At 36.9% G+C, this 19,713-nt stretch overlaps 1 protein-coding gene across 2 annotated transcripts in view; it reads left to right on the top strand.

Moving 5' to 3' along the window:
* The window catches only part of LOC108144351, a 46,608-nt gene that overhangs the window by 12,205 nt on the left and 14,690 nt on the right, over nucleotides 1–19,713 (top strand). Inside the window, exon 2 of one of the 2 annotated variants that reach the window (XM_017269100.2) lies at nucleotides 6,264–6,320. In XM_017269100.2, coding sequence (XP_017124589.1) covers nucleotides 6,264–6,320 — 57 coding nt within the window. Of the gene's footprint in view, nucleotides 1–6,263; nucleotides 6,321–15,093; nucleotides 15,725–19,713 lie in introns of those variants that run through there. The other variant, XM_017269101.2, reaches the window with a different exon arrangement.

Genomic DNA, 19,713 nt, shown 5'->3' on the forward strand with positions numbered 1-19,713 from the left:
TCGAGAAATAAATCTTTATTTATTTTTCCTCGACTTGTGGCTTTTATTTTGTATTTTCGCTGAAACCGAAGGACGCGATAAATTTCTGCACAGCAGGGCCAGCCTGAAATTGCGATTGGGTTGTTTCGATAAGGTTAAGGAATACAGAAAAAGTTCTAGAGTTTAAGCATTTCTAAGTTCGTGTTTGCATCAACAATATTCTCAGTACTTTCAGCCTTTATTTTTTAATTATTGATTCATAAAATAAAAAGTGCCTATTTTTAGGAAATGTTTTTTAAATCTTTCGAAAATGTCATTTAAAAATTACAATAGAAAATTAAATGATATTAAAGTTGATAAGAGATTAGCCTGAAGTTAAAAAAAATTCACCTAAAGTTCCCAGATTTTCCTCTTCTTTGGGAATTAAAGGTCTTAAAGTACATTTCAATAAGAAAACCATTGACGCAGGTCATAAGCAAATAAAATGTATAATTAGGTACTAGTGACGTGGTTTCCTGGCCATAAGTTTTCCCTTTCGGAAGTCTTGAACTTGAACTGAATTCGGACTCGTTTCTATACATTGTATCTTCTGAAAGGTGGAACCATAATAAGCTGAATAACGGGAAAGGTACCCATGAAATCTTATCGCTCGTGAACCGGAGGCAAAAACAAATACCAGGCAATTAAGGCAGGGGCAACAACAACTAAAGAAACAACAACGAAAGCTTATGATAATCGGAACAACAAAAACCATAATCAGCCAGTGACTAAAAACAACAAATAGATTGAATATATATATATTTCTCGACAAGAGCTCGAGAGAAAAAAAGAGCAACAAGCAGCTCTCTTTCAATTTCAATTTAAGCCCAGGGAATTCCCTCTCATTTCTTGGTTGAACAGCAAATTGAAAGACCTAATTGAATGTACAAATCGAAAGCATTTAAAAGGGAGAGATAGTAAGAGCGAGAGAGCGAGAGAGAGCATGCAATTCAAAGGAAATTAAGCATAAAAAGTGAATAACTTTTGATAATTGCGGTGTCAGCGTTTTGGCATTCCATTTTGCGCTCATTCAACTAGACGAGCATATATTTAGATTGATATAAGTATGTCTGTGAATACGCAGATTAGTGATGTGTTTTATTTTTATACGCGACACAAAGAGTATACTGTATTTGTAAGAATGTATGTAAGAAGGAAACTTTATGTTTTATATTCTTGACTATTTGAGCATTAATATGAAAGTTGAAGTCTAAGATGTGTTAACTTTAGCTGGATCTTAAAGATATATATTCATTATTTAACAGAAAAACTATTTCTTTTAATGTTAAGGAATCAATGAATCAACTATATCAACAAATAATGATTAGAAAAATCTTAAAAATACCATTTAATTTCCCTTCCTTAATAATCACCCCTTTTGTGCGCCAGAATCTATGCAACATTAAGGGCTAGGTATTTTTAGGTCGAGATATTCGCCTACAGCTTTTATACTTGTTTAAATTAATATTTTTTTCTAGCAGCTGTTGATTTTTGCTTGGGGCGCCGCCGCCACTCGAGTTTCGAGATCTCATCCAACTTTTTTGGCTCTTATCACTTTTTTACGCCAAGCAATCATTTGCATAGTCTCATGTCCTTGCCCACCACACGCCCTCTCTTTATATACACACATTTATTTTCCTTTCTATCGCCGCTCGGCCCATGTTTAGCGTATTTATGCTAATTAATCATTTCGACATGGGAAATCCAATTTGGTTCGCCGAATTTTTTGATGCGAAATTTAAGATTCCAAGAAGTTTGCGAATTGGGAATTGCATAAATTAAAATATTTAGATTCAGGGAAACACACAATAAAATGTTTAATATTTACTTTAATATATTTATTTATTAAGGGATTCTCCAATTATTTGCAAAGGCTTTTAATAAAGTCTCAAAAGTAAGATGCTAGCAAGCTGCAACCCAAAAAACAGAATTCTTAATTTGCTCTAAAGTAGACAAAACTTTGTTAAGAAAAGCCAGATTAGAATTTGCCTGAAATGCATATTTGAATTTTAACTTTTAAGGCAAGGTCAACTCAAAATTTACTGCTCTCACTTAAATTGTAAAAAAGAAAATAAAACAATTGAAAAGACAAACAGAATTAGACAACCGCTGTGAGTAGGTACTCGAGTTCACAAAGATATGAGCCCGAGAAATGGTAGATAGTGCAGCCACAATGTCGAGTCACAGGAATTCCAGCACTCTGCTCCATTTACTCACTGAGTCTGGGAAGTCGAAACCATTTAATTGTCAGGCCATGTCCATGGATACCCCCTTCGTTTCTGGGTTGTGCAAGTCCCACACGCACATGGTCGAAATTCTTGGCATAGTTAGGCAAATAATTCCATGTGGGTCGCACTCTAGATATTTATATATATATGTACTTCTGCACCCAAAGACCCCCGCCAAAGACCCAAAGCCAACTTGAACAGCTGCCCAAAGTCGCCTGTCTGTGGCCCATGTGCATATCCATAACCATATTCTTTTAAATATACATTTTTTTTTAGCTTGTTTTTGTCTTTAATAAAATGTGCCAGCAGCTGCAAAAAATTGGCAAGGCACAAAAAATGCCCGAAATGCACTTTTACTTGTCATTAATTTGTATTTAAGGTATTTCTACCACACATTTGGTACTCAGAACAAAGCAAACAGTAAATTGTTTTCGGCTATATTTAGTAAAACAAATTGCCAAAAAACTTGGCTGAAATAAATCAAATTAAAATGCAGCGCAGCAGAAGTAAATATTACGCAATCAACAGGCTCATACGTCACGGAGTGAATTGCGAATGAAATTGAAAACGACGAAACTCAATTCGCATTGGGGGTGTGAGTATTTGTATATACCATATATGTATGTTAGAGTGGGCCGATTTGCAATATTGCGTCGCTTTCAATTGAATTTTTATGACACGAGCCCCAGTCTCAATTTTATTTTATTCTTTCCGCGAGCTTTTTTCTACTGTGTGTCTTATAACACTCATCATTAACGGCATTTCCTTTGTCTACAGATATCTGTCACCTTTTGTTTGCTTAAAGCCATAAATAAATAGGAAATTTACGGGAAAACAAAGTCTGAATTTTTAAATAAATATATAAATTAATAGAGATATGTATATGTAAATTTTTTACAAACTAATAAAAGTTTCACCAAAAAAATGACTATTACAAAGTTCTATTAATTTAATAGATTTCAATATTTTTTAAAGAAGAAAAGCTTTTAAACATAAGAAAATAAGTATAAATAATTCCTCAATTTTCTGTATTTAGTCCAACGATGTCAATGTTGACCATAGTTTTCAGGAAAACCCCAGGTTTCATCTGGAATCCATCAAGCAGTTTGTTTATGGCAACAAAAACCGCCCAGAACAAATCTCTAAAAATAAACAACTAGCAACAAATGGCTGAATCATTTCAGTGCCAGTACTCGGTATTCCTTAGCTTTCAAGGGACATTACTCATACGCCCCACTGGCTATGATCGCATCGAATCGCATCGCATCCAATCGCTTTTCAGCTGGCTGAGCTCATGCGCCCCAGCGTATGCGTAATGAGCCGCAAATGTTAATTGTTCTATAAACATTCGAGCCAGCAATTAGTAAGCCAGCAACAGCAACAACAAGATCAAAAAGAACAACAACATTCAACGACGACGATGAGAGGCTTCCCCCAATCACACAATCACACACAGCAATATACACACATTCAATGAACAAACTGGTAAACTGGTTGCAGCAACCTCGTAACCAGTTTTCTCGAGCAAAAATAAAAGACCTGACACAAGAGCTAAAAAGAAAAAGAGGCTCAAAAGCGATGACGACGACATTGCCAATTTCAATCTACCGTACACGTAGAAAATATTTGAGATCTAGATTTAGTTATGCTATTAATATGCTTTTTAATATTACATTATTTTTTTTATAATGATAATGATACAAAACCTTAACCAAATTAAAAAGTAAGATAAATTCGTTAGGCACAATAATCAATAAGAATCTTAAATAACTTTCAAAGCAAAAAGGTTAAATTTACAAAAGAAACTTTAATAAAATAAATTTTAATACACTTGTTTTAATACAGTCAATTAAATTTTAAAATCACCTAAAGTTGTTTAATTTTTTGGTACAATATTAAACCATTAATAAAACCGTAAAATTATAATCAGATGAGTGAACGCACTATTCTACTCATAGATTTTTTTTTTTGCTTAGTTTTTTTTGCGTACAATCTCGAATGTAACTTTTTATATTCCACAATTTTAAAAAATAGTGCCATAAAGGTATTTTATTAAAAATAATCGAAGTATACTTTTATACACCTTTATAAAAGTTAGAAAATCTTTATTTCCAGCACGCCGAATATAATTTTGAAAACATTTATATTTTTTAATTATAAATGGTTTGATAATCTTTAAAATAGATTGAAGATCCCTGTGGCAAGCAACAAAGTAACGTTAAATACTAATCATAATATTGATTAAATATTTATTCAATTGGCATAAGATTGAGAAGTGAATTTATTTTTTTTTCGTGTGTTTGTGGCTGCTGCTTTGATGCGCATGTTTCCGCTTTGGCCAGAAGATGAAAAAAAGAGAAGCCGCAGCCAAAGTTGGTCGCCAACAAGTCGCGGCCATAAACAAGTGCGGCAGGTGGTAAAAACGCTGGAGCTTGGAGATGCGATTCGATTGGAGATGGAGATGCGTGCGCAATCGGGGCCGCGTTCTCGGCTTTCGCGGCCAACAAACAGACAGGCTACCTGGGCCAACTTCTTTTCCGTTTTCTGCACTTGGCCAGGCTGCCTTAGCCGCCTTTGTCGCATTTCTGTTAGCCTGGTGCCTGCTTTAATTTGCATGCAGGTTTTTTCCGCTTCATCTCGCTCTTGTCTCTCTTTTTGTAGCCTTGTAGCTTTTTAGCACAATCCGCAGAGTTGTGGACTGCGATCCTCATTGCATATTTACGGGGGCGCCGATTTCAAGAGGGGATCGGAATCAGAATCGTTAGCTTATCGCTGATGCGTTCAAAGTGCAGCCACTCGAGGCGACTTAACTCGAGTGCCTTACAACATCTATTCTATGGAGCTGACCACAACCGGACAGGCGATAAGCAGTCATCATGCCCCATTCAAAAACACACAATCGTAATTAAATGCTCTAGATGGGAAATGGGGTACTTCCCGACACTGAGAAAAAAATTCACTTGTTCACTCTAAAACTAGACTGATTCTTTATGGCTTAAATTGCCATTGAATTTAAGAAGAATTTATTGCATGGCGACAAATCAAATTTGATTTCCATAATATTTTTATTGCATTAATTATAAAATCTGTTTTCAAACAAATATTGACATTTGTACATTTTAAATAGACATTTAAGAAAATAATAAAAACAGCCTTTTGAATTTCTTAAGAGCCATTTTAAAGGCGAATAACATTTATTTTTCTTCTAAGATTTTAATTATATGTTTACTAGGCCAACTTCCGCATAATTAGGGTGAATCCCCACCTCGTTTTCCATCGGAAAAGTGCGTCATTCGGCGAGGGTTTTCAAGCAGCTGCTAAGAAAAACGAATCTCAAAGATTTTTCATCGGAAGCGTTCGCTTGTTGTAAGCCACAAGGTGTATTTTTAGTGCCTTCATTGGGAATTTCGCCACAATTTGGCAAAAACATCTCGAGGTATTTTTGGCCACTCGTCAATGCGTTTTTTCACGTTCACTTTGCGCGAAGAAATTTAGAAAAAATATTTCAAATTATATCGGTACGCGCAGAAAGAGATTGAAATTCTCCCACAAAGCGTGCGTCTATTTTAAAATTGGCAAAACAGAAGAGCGCAACCGAATTGGCTTGTAAACATTTTGGGTGGAAATGAATTTTCAGCTTGGTTTGATGGCCTCCGTCTGCCGCCATTTCGGATTTTCCACGCCCCATGGAAATTGGCAACAGTTGGCTCAGCTTCTTCTCGGTTTTTCCCCCACGCCATTTGAATACTTTATTGACTATGAAGTGTATAAAATGTGTATCTGTGTGTGTGTGTCAGATGTGCTTTCCTCGGTTCGATTTTCCCATACTCTTGGTATTTTCCTGGCCTTCGTTTTTGACGTCACCAAGTGAAATGCCAGCGGCTACTTTGTGGGCGAAGCTTTTTCTCAGATGTATAATATTGAAAATGCACTTGAAAATTGTCTACATTGTGTAGAAGACTTATAGAATTTTCTGTAAGACATATATTTTAATATCTTGATGTCTTTTATTTTCAGAATCTACTGTGAATTCACGCAAGAGTGCTTTGGAAACGGCACGTGAAAAACTTAAAGGTGAGTTGACAATCTTTTGTTGAAATTAAATGAAACAGCAATTGGAAACCAAGATTTACCACGTCATTCAGTAATTGAAATTTCCCAACTGAACAGTATAAATTCAATTGCCCTTATAGCATTCGACTTGATAACTCAATCAAAATATTTACCATGACTCAGAGTAAAACTGGCAATCTGTTACCAGCTATCGCAGTTTATAAACCATAGACGTTCTATAGTATTCATTTGAATCTAAACTACCTACGAAAGAGAAATATACCAGGAGATTTATTAATGACCTTCAGGGGTCTATCAATAAAGTTTACCGGAAAAAAAAAGTGAACTAGAAATGTTTATCTGTGGGTAAAGCAGCGAGGGGAAAAGCAGATGGACTTCCACTCATGTCGAATGGCGTTTAATACAGTTGTTATGGGTGCCAAGCACAAAAGCAATCTCACAGATACACAAGCGAGTGCTTAGCGATATTGATAAAGTGCGTGCTCTGTACATAGGCATGAAATAATGAAATAGAAGCGATGAGAGCTTCGGTTGATAAGGCCAAATGGCGTGATTCACGACAGAGTTCGCACACCGATACTTGTGGTATACTGTATATACTTGTACTCGAAAGTGAGCCAAGCAGATACATCTATACAAATCAGCAGCAATAAAGTATATGCGTGTCTTAATGGGTGTGTGTGTGTGTGTGTATGTGTGTGTGTGTGTGTGTGTGTGTGCAAGCGTATCGAAGAAGATTATGCGATTATAGATACTTTGCCGAAGCCAGCCGCATTTCACTTTCGTTTCGATAAGCTTAAACGTGACGTAGATACCAATAATAATGATATTATTGCGATAGCGTAACTGGAGTGGCTTACAACTCGGGTCATTCGGTCTAAAGTATCTGTCAGAAGAACCTGAAAGAAAATAAAGGATAAGATTGACATAGTTATATCTTGATTAAAGGTCAGATAAATAATATTTTATATTTAATTAATTGAAAATTCGGAAAAAAAATCCATAACCTTCTTCTAATATCAAACTTAAAATGCCGCATTCATATTTAAAATCACCTTAAATAAAGAAAGCTATATACTTACAGAAACGTTTAAAATAAGCAAATTGTTAAAGTATCTTTGGCAGCATCTTAACCTTTCTATGCCATTTACGAGATCAAAGATACATTTGTGTCAGAAAGAAAACCCGGGAATGATTTTCACCAGAATCAACCTAGCTCATCAGCACTACCTGCTTATCCCAAAAGTCCCTCTAGATGGGTGTAATTTGAATTTGAATCTGATGCCGTGCCATTTTTAATTGCTGCCCTGCCGAAAAGTCTGACCTGTGCGGGGATTAAGGACCTTTTGCTGTTGGCCTAGCGCCAGGTTTAAATGCGTCAAGTCAAGTGGCCCAGTAAGCCCTACTTATATCCCTTTGCTGTCCGGGGTCTATTGATGATTTTATGGGTTTTACCCGGGAAAATCTTCTGCTGACCGGCGTAATGATGCCATTCCGTCTGTTCTGGCTATTTTTTTTGTTTTTTTTTCTCTTACGATTTCGTTTTGGCCAGGTAAGCAGCGAGCAAATCCATTGACGCAAGTGATTAAGCTGTCTCGCTGATGTCTGGGCCAGCAGAAAAGCAGAAAAGCATAGCTAAACCGATTCAATTAGCTGACATGTGAAACTATAAACAGCTGCTGGCGTATGCAAATATGCGGCCATGATGTGGGCACAAATGAAAAAAAAACGAATAACAAGCAGGCCCAAAAAGCCCATGCAGTTTACAGCAAAGAGAACCCTGAGATTCAGATGCAGATGCAAATGCAGATTTCGAGATACTCGTTCGTATATGCGTATGGGCGACAATCAGAGAGTCTCTTGGAGATATATCTCAACATTCCACGGCATATTTTCGTTGGCGTCGTTCGTCTGCGATCGCCGCGTTTTGCGTTTTATTTACTGCTCTCGGTGCGGTGCTTAATATAAAGCGATTTCATAGACGCTACAAGTACGTCGACAGAACAACAGACATCGTGCCGAAGAATGTGTACAAAAGTATCTGTATCTCTGTGCTGTATCTCTGGCCGCTGTGCATCTGTATCTGTATCTGAGTCTGTCCGAGCCCAGTCGCCAAACTGGCGATTTCCAATCAGCCGGAGCAACAGCAGCCAGCGGCATCGACACTCGAATTGTGTACACAAAACTATCAAACAGAGCACTCACGAATCTCAAGTACCCTGAGAAGCACAGTCGTTAGAGAGTAATCAGTCCAGGGTGATAGATTTTCCAACAAAAAATTATGATTTGATGGTTTTGCATCATAAAAGGCTTTTCAAAACTCTGAATAAGAAGTTAAAGATCAAGCTAAATTGGGAAATACCTTTCTTAACTTTATAAACTATTTGTTTCGTACGCCTTAAAATTAGTTTTCCCAAAGCAGAATATTTAAGAATAACTTTATACAAATATTTCTGATAAATGTTTTATTACTTAAAATATAATAATTGATTATTTTTATTATATCATACTTTATATTTTTCTTCAATCTCAACAAATTTCGAAGTTTTGGGAAACAAAACTTATAGGCCATAAAATCGCACTTGAATTTATTTCAACACATTACCAATTATTCTAGGCCATTAAAAATAAAGATTTTATACAGCTCCTACTTAAGTTTCAATCCCAGAAAACACCCAGTGTTTATTACCCGGCAGATGGAACCCCGAATGTATGTAAATTCCACTTGATTCACAGTTTGCAGACCCAGGGGGGCTTTGCGTGATTGTTGTTATTGGATAGTTGAGGTTGTGCAAATAAACTAAAATAACTCAAACTCAAACTGAAACTGAAATCCGCACTGTGCGGCTGTTTTGGCTGGTTTTGATGATTATTCCACCTCACCCTGGCGTTGTGTTACTCACACCAGCTTTACTGTTGACTGCCGCCGGCCAAAAGCAAAAGCCAGTGTTGCGTGTCAGCAAATGAGCAATCGACAATCCTATAATGACCAAGTTAAGCGGGTCTGAAACACCCAGCGGTCAATTCTGTTTGTGCCTATATAATGTCGAAAACTTGTAGTTTGTCGTTGCCAGTTGACTAAGGTCTGGTCGTCAACGATTATTTATTCAGTGCTGACGCATTCAGTCACTTTTGAATCGGCTCAAATCGAATCGAATCCACCAGTTTCTCCACCACCATCACATTACCAGGCTGTCTGACTAAGAAACTGTGGAGCCAAAGCGATAGCCTTTTGAATGGAAAGGTCACCTACTGATAATGCGGATCGAACAGTTCGGATGGTGATGATTTTCTGAGAAATCAGCTCGGAATTCTCGGAACATTATATTGTTATCTCTTGATATGTTGAATCAGTGCCATGTACTATTTCAAACAAGTGTTTTCTTCAATTTGTTTTGTAGGATTTTCAATCACTTGTTAATCTTTTTACGTATAAGTATGTATATATTAGGTCTCGTTTTGTGGAATCGTTTGCAGTTTTGTGTAAGCAAGAACTAAATAGCGTTTACAATTTAAACTCTCAATTGAAATGAACATTTATTTGGAAATCTAGTGATTTGTACGTCTTTTTTTCAATGAAACTTCATACTACACCTACAATATCAAATAATAGAATAATAATCAAATAAGAAATTCAACAAAGCAACTGAATAAAAAGATTACAAATTCAAAGCCTTGGGTTAATTAATAATCTCACAATTTACACACAATTAACTACAATAATTTAAATTAATTTTTATAAAATCAACTTATGCATGCATGTTCTTAAAAGGAGTAGACACACCTTGATAAATGGCAGTGCCATCGATCAACGGAAGCATTATTCGTAATGCCGGGGCACTCCCAATCCGTCAACGAAACTCCCCCTCCGGAGTTTTCCCATGACAACCGCTTTATTCTCGTTCTATGTACATATATACTGCATAGATGCAAATTGCCTGGCTGGCTTTTGCAGCTCGGCTCTATCATTTAGCCATTTAAACTAAGCGGCTTCAAAAATCGATAACACACATAACTATGCAATGCGTAATTAGGCTGGCTATTATGTGCCATGTAATTATTTGTGAATCGGAAATTCGGTTTAGGATTAGATACCTATTTAAGCTGCACGTTAAACATTTATATCATTTCGGTTGATTTGACGTTATTTTTGATTTCTACAGCAATTTGGCAAAAATATTTTTAATATGTTTGCATACATAAAATCAAAATAAAATATATAAATTAAACTGCTATGTAAATAAATGCATTATTGCTTGATTCTACTTAATTCTACTTAAAGTGTTGAGTTTTAATCCTACTGAAATTGTTGAGTTTCAGTAGGATTATGTAAATTGAAACTGAAAGGTTTTTTATATTAAAATGATAAAAACTGGAGCTGTTTATTTTTAAACCGATTTTGTATGTTTGTTTTTCATAAAGGGCAATCAATTGTTCTTTTTTTGATCTTACGCTGTTTTTTTTTGCACTGTGCATTCAATTAGTTTTGATTGTCGCTTCGCTTTTGTCTCTCGCACGTTGACGATGCTCAATTAAAGAAGAAGTTCGCTCTATTGATTACGTTTAATGTCGATGACGAAGACGCCTTCCCCTGGAACTCCGCTGGAACTGGTACAAAAACAGAGCCCCTCCTCCGGGGGCAACTCCCAAAAGCGGTTCAAGTGAATGGTCAAACCTGTTTGCTCTGCGGACAACAGACAGCGGACAGCGGACAGCGGCCACATCGAATCGTGGGCAGTTGGGGGCATGTGCACGAGCGAGCGAGCGGTAATAATAACAAAGTTGGAGCCGCCGGACGGCGACGACGACGTCGCCAACATTTGCTGAACGGTTGAACGGCTGAACGACTGAGCGGCCCAGACATGATCACGTCGCCGTGTTGCTGCTGCCTCGGCTCTCTGATTGTTTGCGTTGTCTGTCTGCCCCGGAGTTTGGAGCCAAAGTGGCACTGAGAGAAAAAAATGTTTATTTTAAGTAACTGGGAAAAAATCCAGGACTTAAAAAAATGAATACATAGAAATTAAAATTTTCTTAAAAATTTTTATATTTATATATTTTTATATTTTTCTTCGATTTTAAAGTAATAAAATTAGGATATTTTTAGATTATCATATAATATTTTATCATTCATTACTTGCTTTTTCTATAACTCCTGGCTAATTTCTCTCGGTGTGACATTGTCGCCACTTTGGCGGCACTGGCGATCGTAGCTTCTGGTTGCAATGTTTCCAGCGTCGCCCCATCCCCTCGGCACTCCTCGTCGCCCCCTTGACCCCCTCCAATGCCCGACATCCCCCGACGACGACGACGACGACTGTTTTATGTAGCGCTTAATGGTTTCATTTGGCGGCTGAGCAGCGTTTCTCCATGTGTGTTGGTGAGTGTATCGATTACCCAATGCGTGAATGAGTAAGAACCCATCGGGGGCGACGTACGATGGGTGTTATTGTTGGCATTGTTGGTTAGTTGCCTTTGCTGCAGTTTTGGGGCCGGCCACTTGTGCCTATTTATGTTTGCCAGACTCGCAGATATATCGCTGATATGTACCACTCACACAGATACACCGATCCACCGACACAGATGCCCGGTTAATTGTTGCCGTGCAGCCCAATTGCCGATCATTTGGGATGGCTTCGCTTCTGTGTCTGTGTGTGTGTGTGTCTGTGTGTGTGGGTTTATATTTTTAAATCAATCGATGCGATAGACGTTTTATTGCTGTAATCAATCGTCGCGTGCATGTTGCAGCGTCGCCTGTTCGATTAATCGTACGAGTACGACCACGAGTACCAACAACTGGTATTACACAGATAGGAGTAGCCCATGCTTGCACGGAAAAAAACCTTAACAATGTTCGTCCTATTTTCGTCCTATCCTTATGCTCTTAATCATGTCATCTTATGGATTTGTATATTTAAGACAAATTTATTATAAATTATGTTATACTATTTAGAATGCCATTTTAAGAGTAAAAATCTCAAAATCATCTAAATTAAGTTACATTTAAATTTAAACTAATCATTATAATGTTTTCAAACCCATTTGTGTAAAGTTTCTACTCTTGAGTCGGCAAAAAACATCAGCAATACAAACCATTCTATTCAACCCAAGCGATTTATATCATAATAGCCTAAATCTTATCACGCTTATACTTTCCCTATCAATTACTCGTATCTAGCCTTATAACACAATTTATTTTTATGATTGAGAAACCCATTTCGAAATGTTAAGAAATAAAAAATCTGATGTCACAGATAGGAGTCATCATGATGTGATAATATGCCGGAAACGATGAGAAACTGCTGGTAATATTTTCTCCCTGTGTACATACATATGTTTATACGCGTATGTAGACACGTCTATATATACATACATACATATGTACAAACGTGTCGCTCTAATAGATGAGTGCGTACCTCTCGTCCTCAGTTGATTGTGTTTATTGATTAGATTGTTTACCTTTCTTCGTGATATCATCGGCGACCAAGTGTTGAGCGTTATCGTACGTCAACTGTCCAAATAAATGTACATCTGAACACACACAGAAACTATTCCAATGGAAAATTGAAGTATACTCCGTATATATTCAGAGCGCGTTTGTGTGATAGTTCTTATCGAATCGCTTCCGTTCGATTTGGCACAGAATATTACAGACTTTGGGGGATTTTCACTACCGTTGTTGTTGTCAAGCTCTTTCGGGTAATTCGCTGTCGTTATCGAAGATCGATTTTTAATGGGTGTGAAAAGGGGGAAAGTGATTTATGGAACGCTTTTACGGCTGCCACAAATTAGTATCCAAAACGAATAATGGAGAATTTAATTAACCGTTTACTTATAGACATTTCGATCTTTAAAGTCTTAATTCCAATGATGTGCTGTGTACAAAATATTCTGAAAGATGTTTCAAAACCTAAAGTTCTTTAGCTACAAAACTATGAAAAACAAATTAATAAGTTTGGAATTTATTGGGACACCTAAAAGCTTAAATCAATTAGGTCCCGCAACTTTTGCAATTGCTCAACCCAAAAACAAACTTTAGCTACAAATTAGCAAACAAAAACTGTACGCTGAAAATGGCGCACAGCGGGGGAAATAGAATAAATTTATAAATAAACCCAACAAAGTGGCAGCACAACAGCAAAAAGTGCAAAACCAATTGATCTAATAAGCCAAGAACACGGCGGCGCTCACTTTACGCGTTCATCTTCTTCTTCTTCTTTTTGTTTTTTGTTTTATATTCGACAAAAGCAAGTATGTACAACAATAACAATGGCACATTTTGCGGGCGGGCTTCCCTCGCGGCAGAAAAATACGCAGCGAAATACGACAGAAACCAGAAAGAACGCTCCAATTGGGGCATTCGACTTTGAGATACCCTTTATTAAATACATTAAAAAGGTCAAGATGATTAACAAGCATATTTATTAATCCCTTTTGGGGCATACCAGAAAAAAAATGTTTGTGAAAAACCGTTTAAGGGTCTCTGCGCATTGTCTTAATGATTTATCACTCATACGCCATGTTGCTTTATTTAAAATGATTTGTTTTAATTCAGAATGCCGCTTTTATTTATTAAATACAGTTTTTTAAACTGTTTTTTTGTTATTGGCTAGTTTTCTAATATACATTCGAATCTATAAATAAAAATACATTCTGCCACAAAAAAACTTTTTTTTTTGCGTATGGGTCAAAACCAGTTCGACTCATAGAAACTTTAAATTGTGGAAGTTCCAATCAAGGAAACTTTATCTATCTACACAACTGCTCATGTTCTAAGATACTGTTCGAGTACAGGGTACTAAGAAAAGAAGCGGCTAAAGAGATGGAGAGATGTAAGAGGAAAGTGATTTTGCTCATTCGTGGAAAGAGAGCGCAACAGCGCCATATGTCTACAAAAATCACGTTAGCCGGAAAGAGATAGAGATGGCAGGCCATAAGAACACTCACAGACGCAACAGTCGCTCACTCACACACACAAGCACACAGACTTAGTGACGACTTGGCGACGCCAGTTCACTTGTTGTTCTTGTTATGTTCTGCTTCCCTGCTTGTTGTTCTTGTTCTTGCCGGTTATTGTTAATCATTCGCACAGGGGCGGTTCACCCATTGTGCGGTTAAATTAACCCACTGTTAAATGATGCAACAACATAAAAATAATAGTATATTCTATTTGACAAGCTGAACATCTGATTAATAGAATAAATTGTGTTTTTTTGTGTAGTGCGAAAATAAACACAGCAATACATATTTGCCCAAACACACATTGGCTGCGAGGAACAGTTGATCGATTCTATTAACCTATACTTAACCAACAGCAGCTATAAGTGTACAAAGTATTAACCAAGATAAGTAACTCAAATAAAAAAACATTTTTTCATCATTTGTCTTTACTAAAAAGGAAAATAACTAAGCTGGTATTTGCTAAATGATAACTAAAAAGCTTTAGGTAAGTAAACTTTTATTTTTAAGCAACCACAACAAATAGAGTTCAGTAGCCCTATCAAAGTGATAATAAGATAATTTCTGGCAAAAACAAAAGCCGAAGCAAACAGTTTATCACATGAATGTTTAATGTAAGAAAGATTGCAAAAAAACATTTATTTTTAAATCCTAGAAGAGCGTTATTCGATCCATTAAAATGATTTTAAATGAAGTATTTATTATCGAAACACTATTCTCCCGGGCGCCTAAGGGTTAAGCGTCGCTGCCTGCTGCGCTGCTCGCGTCGCTGCCGGCGTCAAAAAAAAACTCGAGCCTCGAGTCGAGGCCCGCCATTCTTCGATCTTCGTCGTTCGGTGTGGTTGTTTCGGCTGTTCGGACGTTTCGCTTGTTTCGGTGCGGCGTGGCTGTTTTGTTTCGACGACGATGAATTCGAATTAGTCGGCATAAACAACGCAACATAAACAAAAAAGAAACCACAAAAGAACGGAACATACGCGCCTATACGTATACGTAATATATAATAGTGTGTGGGCGAGAAGTGCGAGTGCAGCCGCCAACAACAAGTTTTGTATTAATCAAATTAGATCATAGCGCGAAAAAGTGTGCAAAAGAGAAACGAAGAGGAAAGGTTACAGCAAAATGAATGTCATAATATGCTAATTAGTTGCAGTGCAAAGCGAAAATACACGAAAATCAAAGTGCAAAATTCAAAGTCTCTCTATCCAAAATATAAAAAAAGGAGAGAAGAACGTGTGATTAAGTGCGTGCGAGTGAGTAAGAGAGTGCAAGGAATTCCAAGAAAAACTGTGAAAATTCAAAATAAACAAAAGTCGAAGAGAGATCCCCTCTCGAGAATACAATAGAAGAAGCAACAGAGAAAAAAAAACAACACTAAACTCTGGGCAACCCCGCGGCCGGGCCGCAAAATCAGATTAGTGTTAGTAATACAACAACAACAATAGTGGGTGAGTGGATAAGCTCTGCGTTAGTATGGGTATAGGTGTGCTTGTGAGAGCGAGAGGGCATGGTGATTGGACTTGAACTACTTAAAGGCGTTTTACCTGCGCTCCTTACCTTTTACCTTTTCCGTAAATTAAGCCGGCGCCAGGATACCTGGCTAGGTAAAAAGACAAACAAAAGGCTTGCAACGTCATTGACACGCCAGCAGCAACAACAACAGCGCAGGCTATAAATGTGCAACGTGCAAGCAGCAACAAAATTAACACAAAAGCAACTAAGGTGGAAATCCACTTAAGGCTACACCACGGGGCGTTCAGATGGAATCGCTATTCCCCTTGTGGAACAGTGGAACCTTCTAGATTTTATATTTGTAACAACTCCAGAAGTTCACACATTTCTTCTTTGATATCATACTTTTCTCCGTAGATAGAAAAGTTTCAAAAAGGTTTTTAAACACTGAATTTAGATTATTACTTACTAGTTAAGTTAGAATTAAAGAAGCTGATAACTACAATTTTTCTTCAAGTATACATAGAATAAACAAAAATATTAAAATTCAATAGAATGTTTCCAAATAAAAATCCACCCAAACTTTGATTGTAAATTTTATAATGCAGTAGTTGGCTATTCCCAATACCGAGGAGCCACTGTACATATGTCCCAGGGTCTTAGGCCTGCTCTCAAGTGTTTTGCGAACAATTAAACATGCAACAGTTATAATACGTTCCGCCTTAATGCTGTGTTGTGTGCTTGTGTGTGCGGCTGAGTTTGCGTGAGTTTTGAGGAATGCCCTGCCCGGGGAATGACGACACATGTTTATCGGCTGGGCAACCCCTAAAGAGCAGTCATGACCTTGACAACACAGCAACAGATACTCCGCAGCCACAGCTACAGATATACAGATACAGATACTTTGGGTCCGGGCCTCTGAAATCGGTTACCATTTTTTTTCCCGCCCATTGCGCATGCCTTTGCAATCATCGGGTCGTTTCGAATCGAATCGAATCAATCCCATTATATAGCCCCATGAGTTGCCTACGTAAGCGTCTTTGAATTTATCAAATTTTTGTATTTATTTATGGTTATTTCTTTTTCTCACTTTTTGCTAATATGCAAAAATTCACGACGCCGCCAACGTATTTCCGTCCTTCAAATGCCAAAACGCCAAGACAAGCAGAAAAAAAAAGAAAAAAATAAAACAAAATTAAGAAAGAACAACGCACACGATTTGTGAAAAATAATTTTGATGGCTTGGCGCTCGGAAACATTTTTTTGTTTGCACTCGAATGCACGATTTAGAGATTCTTTCCCCAAGCCGTTTGTTTTGGCTTGATTAGCCCTCCAAAAATAACGTGACATTAGAGCGAAAAACTCTCATTAATTTTTGCTTTTACGGCGCCATAAAATTCGAAATACCAAGAATGTCTAAAGATTCATTTGATGGGGTTGAAATTATATTATGATCGTTATAGCGCTGCGCAGCATTGCATAATCGAATTGATTCGAGATTTCCATTTGGCTGTCATAAAGCAAATACAAAAAGATCATTTTTAACAAAAATGTGCTAACGCAAAAGGCCAATAGAAGCAACTAAAAATATTTAAGCAAATATATGTAGGGACGCAGATGTGTGTGTATATATAGCCGACAACTTGGCTCTATACCGTCTACTGTCTAAAATAAAACACTTGAATGTCGTCTTACGTAGTTGCAGCATTTAAAAATAAATTTCTAGCGAGGCGGCGGCACCAAAACAAAATGGAAAATCAAGAAAATCGAGAAAATCAAATTCTATCAGCCAGAATAGCAAAGTCAAAAGTCAAAGACAGTGGAAAATAAAAATAAACAAAAATTATCGAACGATTTTTGTCTGCTTTCCTCGATCTTCCGTTGTTTTACTCTGTGTGTAAACAAAAAATTGTTAGCCTGGCAATTATTTAACACTCTTTTGCCATGAGTTCCTATATTTATAAAGCTCTTGCTCATTTACACAAATTGCGGAATGAGGAAGAAATACTTTGATTTTTACTTTGAACTCATTTTATATTTACGGTTATAACGCCCGAAAGTGATATTTCGTCCGTGCAATAATCATAAATAATTTTGGCAAATAAATTCTAAGTTATTTGGAAATTATAAAAATATTGAACAATTTTTCAGATTCCGAGAAGACTTTAATCTATTTATAAACAATCGATTTTTAACCGTTAAATAATTGGTCGCATTTTGCTCTGAATACACCTTATTAATTTAATCTTTAATTTGGTTTTGCTCGATTTCAAAGTCCGATTGCAGTCATAAATATTTGAGAACCAACGGCGCATACCAAAAATCCATAAATCTGTATTTTAAAGCTTGAATAAGTGCTAAACAGAATTTCGATTCTGTTTTGTTTCGCTATGCCAAAAATCAATTTGTTTATACAGATTTCACATACTTATATGTAAACCAGGGAACCTTGGCAATCGGAAAATCTAGGCACAAACTGAACATGATTTTCCTCTCGAGAAATTTTACAATATTTCTTCTGCTGACGTCAAACAAATTTGGGAATTTCCGTGCTAATGCAAAAAGTGTATAATATGGCGAGAATTTTTGTTGTATGCCAAATTTCCCCTAATAATGCTTACTCATTTAGTGGCAGATAAACGAATTGGATCTCCTGCAAAGACACTTATTCCCAAAATTTCATAGTTATTCTAAGAATATATCTTATCTACTTATCAAGAGCGGAATCCGTACCTTGACCCTTTAGTCTTGACAACAGAATCCGCACCCTGTCAGTTGATAAGCCCTCGAAAGGGAAATCTATTCCATGAAAAGAACCTCTGATTAGTCAAGGACCAACGTCAGACCACTTCTACTGAAATGTTTTCGCAATTTTCCGTAATTTATCAACAGTAGTTTGGCGCTGTTTTTGTTTATATTAATATTCTGCTTTGGAAACCCCTTTTAGGTAAATAAATAAATTTAACTGTTTACTGACTTGGCTCAAATTGCTTTCAAACTTATCAGCAAATGCCAAAGTTCTGCACAAAAGCTTAATTTCTTTGTCCTAGCCTTATCAATTGTTGGAAAATTCGCGGTGCCGGGGGGTATATTACTAAGCATGGGTTATAAAATAAAAAAAATACTTCAATAATAGAAAGTTTATTTAATTTCGGAAAAAAATTTTAAGATCTGTTCGTCCTATAATAATTGCTAATCCTATAGATCAATATTAAAAATAATTTTTTTTTTTAAATATTAAAAATATTTAGAAACATAGCTTTCTGCGATCCTTCGATCGATATTATCAGCAAAGTAGTGTATCTCTTACCTGTAGGGTATTCAAGCAGTCATCAAAATCCGTATCTCATGTCTTGAGAGCGATCCTCTTCTCTTTTTCTTTTTGAGAACGCGTGTACCCGCTCTGTAATCGCCTTAATTTGATTTCCTATAACACTTCACCACGGCTGAGTGGGCAACAACAATAACAATGAGACACGGGAACGTCACAGGCACCCCTCCCCCTCCCCTTCAAAAAGAAAGACATATGGCGCATACAGCGCTTATCAAGCTCTTCATTTTTGCATCTGTATGGGTGTACTATATTATCGCAGTGTCCAAGCAAGAAGAAGAAGATGAAGAAAACAAGTAGCTGCACACACACACACAAAAGTTCAACAAGCTAAACTCGTTTTCAGCCACAACATCGGGCAAAATTATTAAAATTTTTAACTTGATTCATGCTCATGCCAATGTACATACACATCCACATTTGCATGTATATAATACGGCAGCAACAACGACATGGCGGCGGGTTTCCTCGTTTCTTATGAATTGACTCAAAAGCAGCAACAATTCCCCCGACAGTGTTGTCAAGTTGTTTGGCTTAGTCATGTTTGCGAGAGGGAGAGCTCTGGCTGTGGGGCTTCGACGCCACATGGCAAACAGTGTTGACAGCTTTAGCTTCCAAATATAATCTAAATCTAAAAAGAAACTAGCTAAGAAA

This window comes from Drosophila elegans, unplaced genomic scaffold (genome assembly GCF_018152505.1).
Source record: "Drosophila elegans isolate 14027-0461.03 unplaced genomic scaffold, ASM1815250v1 contig_183, whole genome shotgun sequence".
Taxonomy (NCBI): domain Eukaryota; kingdom Metazoa; phylum Arthropoda; class Insecta; order Diptera; family Drosophilidae; genus Drosophila; species Drosophila elegans.